The 13,293-nt window shown below is 53.5% G+C and overlaps 1 protein-coding gene across 2 annotated transcripts in view; it reads right to left on the reverse strand.

Moving 5' to 3' along the window:
- Positions 1-10,295: 10,295 nt before the first annotated feature.
- The window catches only part of C28H6orf132 (chromosome 28 C6orf132 homolog), a 34,908-nt gene continuing 31,910 nt past the window's right edge, over positions 10,296-13,293 (reverse strand). Inside the window, exons 5-6 of one of the 2 annotated variants that reach the window (XM_043450217.1) lie at positions 13,037-13,116; positions 10,296-12,803 (exon numbers count right to left, since the gene is read on the reverse strand). In XM_043450217.1, coding sequence (XP_043306152.1) covers positions 13,077-13,116 — 40 coding nt within the window. In that variant the 3' untranslated portion in view covers positions 10,296-12,803; positions 13,037-13,076. The remainder of the gene's footprint in view (positions 12,804-13,036; positions 13,117-13,293) is intronic. The other variant, XM_043450216.1, reaches the window with a different exon arrangement.

Below are 13,293 nucleotides of genomic sequence, written 5' to 3' on the forward strand. Positions count from 1 at the left end.
CTCTTTCTTCCCTGCCCACTGGAGGCTGCAGCAGCCTCCCTGCTCATCCCCAGCCTGCATCCCCCACCAGGCTTTCTGTAAGTTCCTTCTTTCTGTAAGCTTTGTAAGTCTTTCTGTAAGCTCCACCTTTGTCATCCCCACCCCCACTCCTGCATTAGACTTGTAAGTTCATCCCTACCACTCTGCATGCAACTTCCAAACTACCCAACCAGGCTTTCCAGGTCCTCTGCCAACTCACTGTTTCTTTTGGATAACTCATTTATCTTTGATTTATCTGACAAGTGTGGATCTAGAGCCTTTTATGTATGTCAGGCACAGCGCCAGGCTCTAAGGATACCAGAGTAAACAAGACAGACATGGACACTGCCCCCGGGGAATCCATTCTAGTGGGAAGACATACAAAGGAAACAAAACTATGATCACCGCAGATGGTGAAGTGCTAAGAAGGACATACACAGAGGTCTTTATGCTGGCGGGGAGGCGACATCCTCATCATTGCTGCTCTTCTTCCCCATCTCCTCCTAAAATCTCGGCCTGTCCTTCCCTCCTCCATAGCCCTTCTCCAGATGACAGGGATCCTTCCCTTCATTCACTTATTCGACAGATACTGAGCTACTATGCGCAGGCACTGACTCAGACGTTGGGATACCGCAGAGGATAACTACGCTGCTACATTCTCTGACCTTCTGGTCTAGTTGGGGGCCAGCTGGGGTTTGTGAGACAGCTCACAAACCATAGACATGCAACGGGTGGTAAATCGAGGTCCTGAAAGAAAAGACACAGTATACTCGGGCTGGGGAATTTGAGGAAGGTTTAATAAAGGGACTACCTCCTAAGGTGTGGATGAGGTAACAGGGGAGCGCAACACAGGTAGCCGGACCTGGGTGAGAACAGGGAAGGGAGGGCGCAGTTACCAGACCTGGAGAGAGGCTTTTGTGAGACCCTCCTGCCAGGAGCTGGGGCCAAAGCCATTGAGGGGGGCCAGTGGGCAGCGGCCACCCTGCCTGATCCAGGGATTAACACCCTGGCCTCCTATCCCCTCCCTTCCTGTATCCTGCCCGTTCTCTGCTGAATGGAAGCCAGAGGGCATGGAGCCTATCCATGCAGGCAGAGCGGCCAGCCTCCCGGGGCCCATTCAGGGTGGAGAGGTGGAGAGTGAGCAGATCAGATCAGGAGGGGCAAATGAAAAGGGCTAGGTCAGGGTGGGGAAGGAGAGCTGTCAGAGCAGGGCCCTGCCTGCATTAATGGGGCCAGCTGCCTGGAAAAGCATTCCGAGGAGAGGGAAGAGCAAGCACAGGAGCTCTGAGGCAGGATGTGGGCCCCTAGACCCTGGAGAGCAGTGGGAGAGGGTGCTGGGGAGGATCAGGGGGCCAGGGGGCAGCAGAGCCCACACAGCACACAGCCTGAGTCAGGGCTTTCGGTGCTATTCAGAGATGGATCACCAGGCAGTGACAGCCGTTGACTTAACTTGTCAAAGGGTCATTCTGGCTCCTGGGTGGCCTTCTGGCTGGAAGGACATGAGAGCTGCCATTTCTCTTCAGTTACTTTCCCGTGGTCTGACACTTAACAAGCTGGGGGGAAGCGAGTCCTGGCCCCAGGACAGCAAACAAGGCCGAGGGGGACTGCTCCCTGCATCCTGAGTCCTGGACCTAGGGGAGAGGCGGAAACACAAACACACTCAGACAACTCCCTCCTCTGGGCTGTTGCAGAGTTGTCAGGGAGACAGATAAACACCAGAACCTGCTTACCACCACTCACCAAGACAGAGGAGCCAGGGTCAATAGAGGGCCGGACTTAAGGGATAAAGGGGCGCTGAGATCTGAATGGGCAGGGAGGATGTGAGCAAGTAAAGCTTCCGGAAGAGGTGAGAAAGGCTTGAGGAGGGCAGAGAGAGCTTGAGGGAAGGCAGGTGACCCAGCCTTGGGGACTCAACTGCCCTAGCGCTGCCCTCCCGTGGTCTTCTCCCGTGAGGTTACTTTGCTGTTAGCGGGAACCAGACTTCTCCTGGTAGAGCTGGCGGAAGTCCTCCCACCCCCGCCGGGGCACTGGCCCTCAGATTGTACCCCCGTGGGGCAGGTTGGGTTTTGGAGCATGTCTGCCGGCTCCGTACCAGCCTTGCCCCAGGAAAGGGGTCACCTGATCTGGCGGGGTCCAGAGCTGGAAGGGGCCCTGGCCCAGCCCCTTTACTCAGATGAATTGCTGATGATCCGGGAGGCTTTTAAATAGAAGGGCCAGGATCCTCGGAGGCTCTTAGAAGTGCTTGTGTTGTGAGCAGAGGGATGACCTGGGCCTTGTCAGTTATTTGCCATAACGAAAAAGCCCTGGGGCCCCAAATTCTAGTGGTGTTTCTTTGGATTTTTAGGCATTCGTGTATGCATTTTCTTCAACTACTGATAGTGGGTCTCCCCTGCTTCTGTTTAACTCAGGCTCCTACTGAAACAAGTCTTTAACTCTCTGATGTCTGACAGTGCACAGGTACCGGTGGGGAGCAGCTGGCCTGAGGGTACAGATTTCCCGTGGACACTCACACTCCTGGAACTGGGTTCAAGGTGTTTTCCCTTCCTGTTGGAGCAGGGGGCTCACCGTCATCTCTATTTTATTATGGTGGTGGTGTTTTTTTCTTAGTTTACTAAAAAGTTATTTAATCTTGAATAGATAATAAATATATGTCTACAATATAACATTTAAAAGACAGAAAAAGATATAAGTAATAACTCAGCATCCCCCTTCTGCCCTCTCTCCCAGACGCCCAGTTCTCTTCCCTGGAGGCCTCCAATATGTCAGTGTCAATATCACCTGATGTATTTTTCAAGAAATAGTCTATGCATCAAACACAAATGCCTGTATATACTTTCTTCCCTTTTTATATAATGGGAGATGCTGTATAAACTACCCACATTCCCCCCCACCCCCGACTTCCCAGTGTGTATTTGGTGGTGGTTCCATGCTAATAATAAAAGGCTACTTCTGTCTGTCTTATGGTCGCACCATTCCCATTGTATGGCTCTACCATGGCTTACTTATTTAACGCATTCCAAGGGGAGGGACACATAGGTAGTTTCCAACTTCCTCCTGCTATTTCAAGCATTAATGTGATAAGTGGCTTTGTGCCTCTGGGATTTCATTGCATGTGACTACTAGCTAGATGGATGTGCAGGTAGGAGGTTTGCCTTCCCAACCTTCTCTCCACCCCCATGCTCAATCATCTCTGACCACCTCCACCAAAGCCTGCTCTCTAGTGGTCATCAAACTGGGAGTCCTTGAGGGTAAAAGCAGCTGGGAGACTGGGCTTTAAAGCCAGATTACGGAGTTTCTCAATCTCAGTCTGGGCTTCCCTGATAGCTCAGCAGTAAAGAATCTGTCTGCAATGCGGAGACACGGGTTCGATCCTTGGGTCAGGAAGATCCCCTCAAGGAGGAAATGGTAACCCACTCCAGTAATTCTTTCCTGGGAAATCCCATGGACAGAAACACACACACACACAATTGTAGTCTACTGATATTTGGGGCTAGATTGCATTGTAGCACATTTAATAGTAACTGTGACTTCCACCTGCTAAACGCCCTTAGGATCTCGCTGGTCTTTTTTGTTGTTGTTGTTTATTTATTTGGTTGCCCCAGGTCTTAGTTGCGGCATGTGGGATCTTTAGTTGTGGCATTCAAACTCTTCGTTGCGGCATGTGGGATCTACTAATAGTTCCCTGACCAGGGATTGAACCCAGGCCCCCTGCACTGGGAACATGGAGTCTTGGCCACTAGACCAAGACTGGAAGAAGTCCCTTCTCCCAGATCTGGCAACAACAACAACAATAAATATCTCCAGATATTGCCAAAGTTCCCTAGGGAGCAACCCCCCTCCTCGCCATAAGAACCGCTGAACTAAAATTAGGCACCAGGGCTGCATATTCAGACACCGGAGAGAGCTGTCTGAAAAGAACTGGGAGCAGTCAAGACTTTTTTTTCCCTCTCAAATCAGAATAAATCTCCTTTGGCTGATTCCTTTAATTTCTTTGAAGTTAGACCACAGAAATGTTCTAGAAGACAGTGTGTGTAACACTTCAGAGCTTGCGTAGAATCCGGGCTGTGCAGAGTGCTGGCTCTGTGACCTTAGGCAAGTTACTTTCCCTCTCTTTTCTCATCTGTAAACCGGAGATGATAAAAATACCTACGTCCTGGGGTCATTGGGAGGATTCTTTGAAATAACATGTGTAAATGCTCAGAATAGTGCATGGTGTGTGACAAGTTGTGGCAGGACAGGTTCCTGGGACACCCTGACTTGTGTACAGGACGTGTTTGGGGAGAGCCTTTAGGATGCATGCCTGTCAAGTAGGGAGGGGTGAGGGAGGGCAGGGAGAGAAGGCCAGCCTCCCCGGGGGGCGCCCAGGAGTTGTGAGGAGTCTTCAGAGTTGTCCTGACTTGGAAGGAGGGGCCATCAGCGAACGTGGGCTGCCGCCAGGGAGCCGACATGACCTTGGGTGAGGTGGCTGTCTCATGGAAAGGGCAGTCAGTCAGTCACATGGAAAGGACCACGGGGAGGGACCCAGCTGAGCACGAACAGATGCAGCATCTCTGCCAGCAGGGGGAGCCAGAGCTTCAGTCCTGAAAAGGGAGGGGTTCAGGGTGGCCACACAGGGCCCGCGATGTGAGTGCTCATTGGCCAGTATTATGAGGCTATATATATATTTTTTCCTCTCTTTCTTCTTTAAGATATTTATTTATTTGACTGTACCAGGTCTTAGTTGTGGCATGGAGGATCTAGTTTCCTGGCCAGGAATTGAACCCAGCATTGAGAGTGTGGAGTGTTAACCACTGGAGTACCAGATAAGTCCCCCAGACTATATTTCAATAGAAGTAAAGTGCTTTTAAAACACTCTGGACCCCCAGGAATGCCTGCCAGCCTAACAGCGCCTCATGCCTCCTTTCAGCACCCTGCTTATCCTTCCCTTGTTCTCTCTTCCTACTGCCCTACGGGAATCAGGAGGGGTGATGTCATGGCCACCCCAGCCACAGCGCCTGAGGCAGAGAGCGGGGCCCCGGGTGGTTGGATCTTCCCTGTCCTCCACCATGTGGCTTAGGCCATGTCTCTTGGCCTGTTGGGAATTTAGTTTCTTCACTGATAACTGGATACTGCCTTCCCAGAGAGGAGTGGGATGATTAAATAAGATACGGCACTGCAGCAGTTCTCAAAGTGTGGTCCTTGGGTCATCAGGACTGGCAGCCCCACCTGGGAACTTTGTTGTTCATTTGTTAAGTTGTGTCTGAATCTTTACGACCCCATGAACTGCAGCACCCAGGCATCCCTGTCCTTCACTATCTCCTGGAGTTTGCTCCAACTCATGTCTGTTGAGTCAGTGATACCATCCAACCACCTCATCCTCTGTCATCCTCTTCTACTCCTGCCCTCAATCCCAGCATCAGGGTTTTTCCAATGAGTTGACTCTGTATCAGGTGGCCAAAGTATTGGAGCTTCAGCATCAGTCCTTCTAAAGAATATTCAGGGTTGATTTCCTTTAGGATTGACTGGTTTGATCTCTTTGCTGCCCAAGGGACTCTCAAGAGTCTTCTCCTGCACCACAGTTCAAAAACATCAATTCTTTGGCACTCAGCCTTGTTTATGGTCCAACTCTCACATCCGTACATGACTAGAAACGTGAATTCTCAGGACCCACAGCAAACTCACTGAATCAGGAGTGCTGGGAATGAGACCCAGGGATCTGTGTTTTCACAAATCCTCCAATATATCTAATGCAGCTCGAGTTTGGGAAATACTGGCAGATGGGGCAGCACTTAGCTCTGTGCCTGGATTCTAAGGGGACCCCTGTCAACCTCAGCAGGAACATCCTTTTCTGGGCTTGAGGTCAGGTACCTGTGAGCAGAGCGCCACCTGCTGGTTACATGCGCAGCCAACCTCACATGTAAAATGAGGTTCACACAGAGGGACTCAGCCTAGACCTCTGGGGCAAGGACAGCAGTGCTATGACACAAACTTCCTCTCTTCGCTCCCCTCCACTCTCCCTGGAGAAATCAGGTTAAAGTGAATGTCAAGGGCAGCCTTAAATGGCCAGGAGAGGTCATCGAAGATGACAGCAGTGTGTATGTTTGCATCAGCAATAACTGATACCCTTTCCCAAGGGTTTGAGTGTCAGAATCTGTAGAGGAAGCAGGTAAAGAGATGCCTGCCCTCCTTCCTCTGCCCACTCATGCATGAACTCCCACTGGGGTCACAGGGCTGAGGGCGGCCTTGATGACCCAGTCACAGGCCAGCAAAGGGGACCACCCGTGGTGCCAGGCCAGCAGTGTGACCCGTGTGGCCACCTGCTCTACTTGGCCACCCGGCTCCCCTGGGTGGGAGAGCTTTGAAATGTCTTGCTTTATATCCTAGTTATGTGTGTGTGTGTATGTATGTGTGTCCTGCACTCGACTGTGAGCCTCTTGCCTGACTCCTTGCCTTTGTTTGTTTTCTGGCTGTACTGGGTGACTTGTGGATCTCAGTTCCCTACCCAGGGATCGTACCCAGGCCCTTGGCAGTGAAAGGATGGAGTCCTAACCACAGGACCGCCAGGGAATTCCTGTTGGCTCCTTGCCTTGTACTTTGCAGCCCGCTAGCACTGTGGGAGGGAATTGCCTCAGGTTTGTGCCGCCTCGGGCATTTGGAACAAATGCTGGAAAGTTTTGAACCAAAAGGCAGGAAGCTCACAGATATGGTAAGAGAGAGAAAGAGAGGAAGCAGGCGCCCACCAAACCCTCTTTGAGTGGCTCAGAACACAAATGACAGTGACAAGAAGTCAGGAGACAGACTTCTCCTGGGAGGAAGTCTTAAAGGAGACCGGAGGCTCGGTCTGGGGAAGACAGATTGAAGAAATACAGTTTTCAGGGATGAGAAGGGAATGCCCCACAGACGGGCTTCCAGCGGCATCCTGCCTCAGCGGCACACTGCGGCGGGAGAAGGGAAGACGGCAGTGTCTCTGGGTCCGCATTCTGTGTGTGGGTCCCTCCTAAGGCCGAGGACCTTGTGCAGGGAGCTCGCTGTTTAACTGGGGGGGGGGTGGGGTGTGTGTGTGTGTGTGAAGCAAAAACAAACCCAAACCCCTTGAGCTGTCAGGCTCCCTCCTGAGGGAGGGCTCTGTAGGAGGGGCGGGGGGGACAGTGAACAGGCTGATCCTCTCTGGCTTCTGCCACCCTGGCCCTCGGAGGTGCTGCTGCTTCTCACTGTCCGGCCCACGTTTGACAGAAGCATTCCCAGTGACCCTGGTAGCACAGGGACAGGCTGGAGACCGATCACGGCGCTGAGGATGGGAGGTCCGCAGGGGAGTGAACGTGCAGTGCAGGTCGTTGGGCTGCTTGGCGCTGGCAGCTCCAGGGGGCAGCAGCTCTGACCTGATACGAGGGTCATCTGAGGACCAGGTGGACCACACCTGCTAGTACCCAGCTCCTTCTGCCTCCACTTAGAGGGCATCAGGTCTCAGCGCACCAGGCAGGAGCCTCTTCAAGGCATCTCGACGCCTTTATGATGAAACCCACGAGGTCTGTCCCTAAAACCATTACTTTACATCCTGCAGGAACCTCAGCATTAGATCAGGTCACAGACATCTAGAAATAAGAGGGTTGGGATTTCCCTGGTGGTCCAGCGGTTGAGAATCCGCCTTGCAATGCAAGGGAGGCGGGTTCGATCGCTGGTCCGGAAAGATCCCACATGTCGTGGAGCAACTAAGCCCAGGTGTCACAACTAGAGAGTCCGTGTGCTGTAACAAAAGAGCCCCAGTGATACAACGGAGATCCTGCATGCTGCAGCGAAGACCCAGTGCAGCCAAAAAAAAAAACACCAGAGGGTTGTGTGATCACGAGTCCATAGGAGACGCCTTTGCCCCCAAGGAACTTATAGTGCGTGATAGCATCTGATTACATACTAACAGGTAGCCATTCAACAAATGCATATTAGTACCTGGTGCACCCAGGAGCAGCCCGAGATGCTGGGGATACTGTGATGAATGAGACAGGCATCCTTGTGGAGAAAACAGGCTGCTGGGGAGGGAGATGTGTGAGGGGAACTGGGGAGCTTTAACAGGAGCTGAGATGGCTGAGGGCGTGAGGGATGTTTGGAGGGCGTGAGGGATGTTTGGGGGGCTCAAAGGATGAGCCAGCCAAGGGAAGTGGGTGCCGCGGTGTGGAGGAGGGAGGGGTCTCCAAGCGGCGCAGGGCTGTCTGGGCCTTGAAGAGCAAGTCAGCCTTGAGGAAGCTGAGGGGGCGGATAGTGAGGCCATCGGTCTGGCTGCTCCGGCCTCACGACTGTGTGAGAAGGAAGGAAGAGGAGAGGAGAGGCCGAATCTGAGTGGCCGGCAGGATCCACAGGGAAATGGCTGGGAGCAGAGTACTTTCAAGTTAGAAATGGGGACCTTGGGGGCAGGCCAGACAGGGATGCCATTGAGTCTCCTGACAAGGACGCTATGGAGAAGGAAGACTGGCTGGCGGAGGAAGGAAAGAGACAGGTCTCCTGAAGGACAGGAAATCTCAGAGAACCATCTGTAGGAATTCCGAGGGCAGTTCTCAAGGACGGGAGCGGGGAGGGGCTCCCCTGTGCCAAGTGTTGACAACGGTTCTAGAGCTCTGAGAACTGGGCCAGAGCACAGGACCGTCCAGGTAAAGATGGCGCATCCGCAAGGCGCTGCCTGGGTCTCCGCCCCCTCCCAGAAGCGCACCTTCCTTCTCTCACCTTCTTGGCCAAAAGCGCCCCCAGAGGCCCCAGCAGCGGATCCGCAGCGGCCGGCCGGCCCTGGGCCTTCGGGAGGAGGAGGCCCAGCTTCTCTGCCTGGACTCAGCAGCCGCCCATTGTGGGCGGCTGACTGACTCACGGTGGGAAACCAGCACTGCCCTCGAGCTTCAGAGATGAAAGTGGCCACAGAGGGGAGGCAGAGGGGAGGCAGGTGGGGGGTGAGCAGGCGGGGGCAGGCCCGGCTGACGCCTGGCATGGAGGGAGCGCCTCCCTCAGTGGAAGGCATCTCTCTCTCCTGCAGCCTCCCGCAGGGGTGGGAGGAGGCCTCTCTGCTTCCAGGAAACCCCACCCTGGAGAAAGCCGAGCTTTCTCCTTTGGGAGAAGAGGGCCCTTCAGACATCACTGCAGGCCCCAGGACCTGACCCGCTGCTGCTTTGGGCCAGACCTCAAAGGGAGATGGGGATGGTGGTTCTGGGTACCGGGACTTGGGCCACATCCAGGAAGCAGTGAGGAGGCTCCAGAAACCAAGGTGCGACCACCCCGATCCAGGAACACCTATGCCACCTACACCCATTAACTTTACCTATTAGCTTTCCCCTCCTCAGGCCCTCCCCATCCCTGCTCCAACAGGTACACAGTTTGGGGGAGGCGTGATGTGACTGGGAGAGGGATGAAACGTGGGAATGGTGGGAGGCAGGCAGCGGTGACGAGCAGAGGCTGGAGGCAGGTGGGCTATTCTGAACAATTCACTCTTCTTCTTGGAGCTCTAATTTTCTCACGGAAGCCCTAATTTCTCAACATGGAAGTAGGTGTATTACGAGGCCAGCACACCTTAGACAACTGTCGGGAGTAAACGAGCAAAGGAATGAATTTTCCAAACTGTCAAAATTAAGTACACTGTTGGTGGTTACCATGACCACGATTTCATCAGGAGTTCTCACGGTGAAGTCCATGGAGCCCAGTCTGGGGGGATCTGTGGAGTGCCTGAAATAACCTGTAAAAATGCATGTGGGGGCATCTTTCTGGGGTGAGGATGCATAGCTCTCAACAGCTATTTAAAGAAGTCTGGGACTAAGTTTAAGACCCCCACACAGGGTGGTCCAGCGGTTAAGACTGCGTTGCCAGTGCAGGGGGCACAGGTTCAATCCCTGGTTGGGGAACTAAGATCCCACATGCCATGCAGCAGGGTCAAAAGATTTCCCCCCCGCCCCCAAAAAAACCCACACAGCACGCATCCATCCCGGTCACTTTCAAGATGAGTTAGAGATGACTCAAGGTGATCCCTTGATCCTCCCCTCCTGCAGAGCAGCCAGAGGCAGGGCCCCATCCTTGCTCACAGTTCAGGGTGGGGACGGTGAGAGACAAGAGAACCAGGGAGCCCCAGGATGGGAGAGGGGAGGCCCTTCCAAGTTGCCAGACAAGTGAGTCACCCTCCCAGCCTCCCTTTCCCAGACCCCCCCCCCCACAAAAGGCTCAGCCACAGGAAACACCCCAAGCACACTCTCTCTCACTGTCCTGAAATGACCTCTGGTTCTCAGTTTCCTCTTCTGGGAAAGCTAAAGATGCTTTATGGAAAACCATGCAGGGCCACACACAAGATGCAGTTTATTGAGCAATTACTGAGTACCAGATATATGTTGGATGCTTGACTTGGATCACATAAATGGCACCCTTTCAAGAGGCCTCCCCCTGACCAGGCAGTCAAAGTCAATCCACTCCTCTCCCCCACCCTCCAGTTATTCTCATAGTCCCTGTTTTTTCCCCTCCCTACCATTCTTTATAATAGAGGCTGTTTCTATGCGTTCCTTCCATTCTCTCTCCTCCACGAGACTAGTCTTGCCATGGGTAGGAGGCGTGTGAATGTTGATGGCTGTGTATCGGTGCTAAGCACAGTGCCTGCTATCTCGTGGCCACTCAGATCCCTGTTAAATGACTGTCTCTAGTCGTCACAACAGCCTCATGAGGTAGGTTATCATATCCATTGTACGGAAGAAACTGAGGTTCAGAGACTCAGAGATTTGCTTTGGGGCACAGTCTGTTATCACCAGACTTCAGCTCTACTCCCTCCCCTTGAAAGGACTTGGAGAATGAGAAAACCTAAGGGTCAGAAGAGAGAGTTAGGCCCAGCATGATGGCTCCAGTTCAGCCACCACCCTGTGCTCGGCCTTTCCCGGCTCAGTTCACTTCCCCAACCTCTCATCACAGCCCAGTACGTCCCAGTCATCAATCCGCAGCCACAGGACTGGAGGCCATCCAGACTGGCCTGTGTATTTCCAAGCCAAGAGAGAATCAGTCCTTCCCTGCCAACCCCAGAGCAAGATACAGCTAGGAGTCCACAGCCCACCCCTCAAGCCTTAACACAGCAGATAAATTAGTGAAATCTTGTAAAAAACATTGTACAGGGGGAAATACATACATATATATAGAGCCAGTGCTGGCACTGGGATGCGGCTGGCTTTTTAGACACCGTAACCAGATCCTGCCCCATCAGAGCACCTGCCCACCCCAGCACTCTTTCCCTGAAGTGGTCCTCTGCTACCCCCCACCCTGGTATACTGTCAGTGGTTAGCACACATCACAGAGGTCCAACATCGTGCCCCCAAAGGGAAATGCTTCCTGGGTGCTCCCGCCAGCCTGCTCCTCTGAGGCGGGCACCCCCTGCCCTATTCCCTCACCCAGGTAGCCTGCCTTGGCCTGGCCCCAGGAGTTCAATCCACCAAGACCTGAAGACAAGATGGACCAAGGAATACTGTTCTCTGATATGTCTGATGGCCAGACATCATCTACACCAGGGCTGTTTTTTGAAAGTGGAAGGGGTTCTAATTAACTGGAAAGCAGGCCTAAACCCAGACTTCCCACCGAAGAACAAATGGTCACCCTACTGATCAGGTTTCTCTGCTCTGAACGGGCCTGGGCCTGCACTCTTGACTTTCCAAATCACGGTCCCTACTCGCAGCAAACTCTTCTTAGACCTCTATTCCCATCTCTGTCACTTTCTACTCTCCAAGGCCTTCTGGCATCTTGGTTACACATCCCAAGGCCTCGATAATATTGGGGACCTGTAGTACTGGGGCTGGGAGGAGTGGTTGGGATGATGCCCCTCCAAATCCCATACAGGACCTGACCATCACTCAAGGCCTTTGGTGTCAAGCCCCAGGCTCTCTAGCTCCTTGGCCCCAACCCCCTAAATCATGGCTACCTGGGTCTGAGTAGAAAAGCAAGCCTCCACCCTGTGTCTTCCATCCCAAACTTGCCAAGTCTTCCCTCTCTAGGCCCTTCTGTAGCTCAAGGCCAGGGAGAAATGAACCTCCAATTCCCTCATCCCCACTCATGGTCAGTGCAAAGCACTTTGTTCTGGTACCTCCCCCACTTGTGCCTGCATATTCCTGGTCCCACCTCAATGTGGCTTTCATACCAGCAACTCTAGGTATCACCTCTGGATTGGCAACTGGTGGGCAGGTGGAAGCTGAGATCAACCTGTAGCACCCTGCACCCCTACCCAGATAGGGCTGGTCCCCAGCCCCTCATGAGAACCTGACCAACAACCACAGCCATTCTGATGGGTTCCCATTGGGTTCCCATTCAGAGCCAATGCCCCTGCCCTTGCTTTTAGAACCTGCTCAGCAGGGCTGCTTGGAAAACTGCTTTCAGTAAGCCCTGCTAAGGCAAATAGTCCCAGACAGTGAAAACTCAGGCTCCGGGTCCTTAAAAGTTCCTTCTCTTCTCCCTCCTCCTCCCTCCCACCCTCCTCTGCAGACAGCCCACAGCCACACCAAGGCTTTGGGAAGAAACAGAAGTCCAATCCTGATAATCCTGGGGCCACTGTTTCACTCGTTGTCCGTCTGTCTGTCTTTGGGAAACAAAGACTCTTCTGTGTCTGAGTGAGGCTACCTAACACCAGTTGCATCCCTCCCAACCCCACCAAAACAAGCGCCCGGATCCGACCCCTTGGAGGACAGCTGAGAAAACCCTGAGCTCAGGACGGGGCCTTCCAATGGGCCCCTGAGTAGGCATAGGAGATGGGATGGCGGGTCCCAGGCCTCACAGTGAATGTGTTGATGGAGATTCCGTAGTGCGTGTTGTTGTGGGGAGACCTGGTGGGGAGCAGGAGAGAGATGAGGTTAGTATCTGCAGCTGGTTAACCATCACCCCGAGAATCTCCCCAGGGCCATCAGAGGAAGGATGGAGCTGCCCCTCAAGCCCAGCGCTTATCCTCTCCAGTGGGACCCCAGTATTGACCCATCAGCCACAGGGTTCCCTCCTGTCCAGGCCGTGTTGCCAGAGTACATGCGCAATACCCTCCTTCTCAGAACCCTTCCCTCCTAGCCTGGCTCTGGATGCATCTCGGTGATGGGAAATCTCAGCACTCAAGGACCACTCAGCTCTCCCCCACCCCACACGGGGACTCTAGGAAGAGAGAGACAGGAGAGAAGACAAAGGAGAGTGGGTGTTAGGGAAGCGCGCCTCCTTGCCCCTTTTCTCTGCCCTGAGAGCCAGGATGGAGAAAACCAAATATCCGGGGGGATGGCCGCAGCCTGGCCAGCTCCGGGTGGTCTGGGGGCGAGCCTCCGTCTCCCCTGCCTT

The sequence above is a fragment of the Cervus canadensis genome, chromosome 28 (assembly GCF_019320065.1).
Source record: "Cervus canadensis isolate Bull #8, Minnesota chromosome 28, ASM1932006v1, whole genome shotgun sequence".
Lineage (NCBI taxonomy): Eukaryota > Metazoa > Chordata > Mammalia > Artiodactyla > Cervidae > Cervus > Cervus canadensis.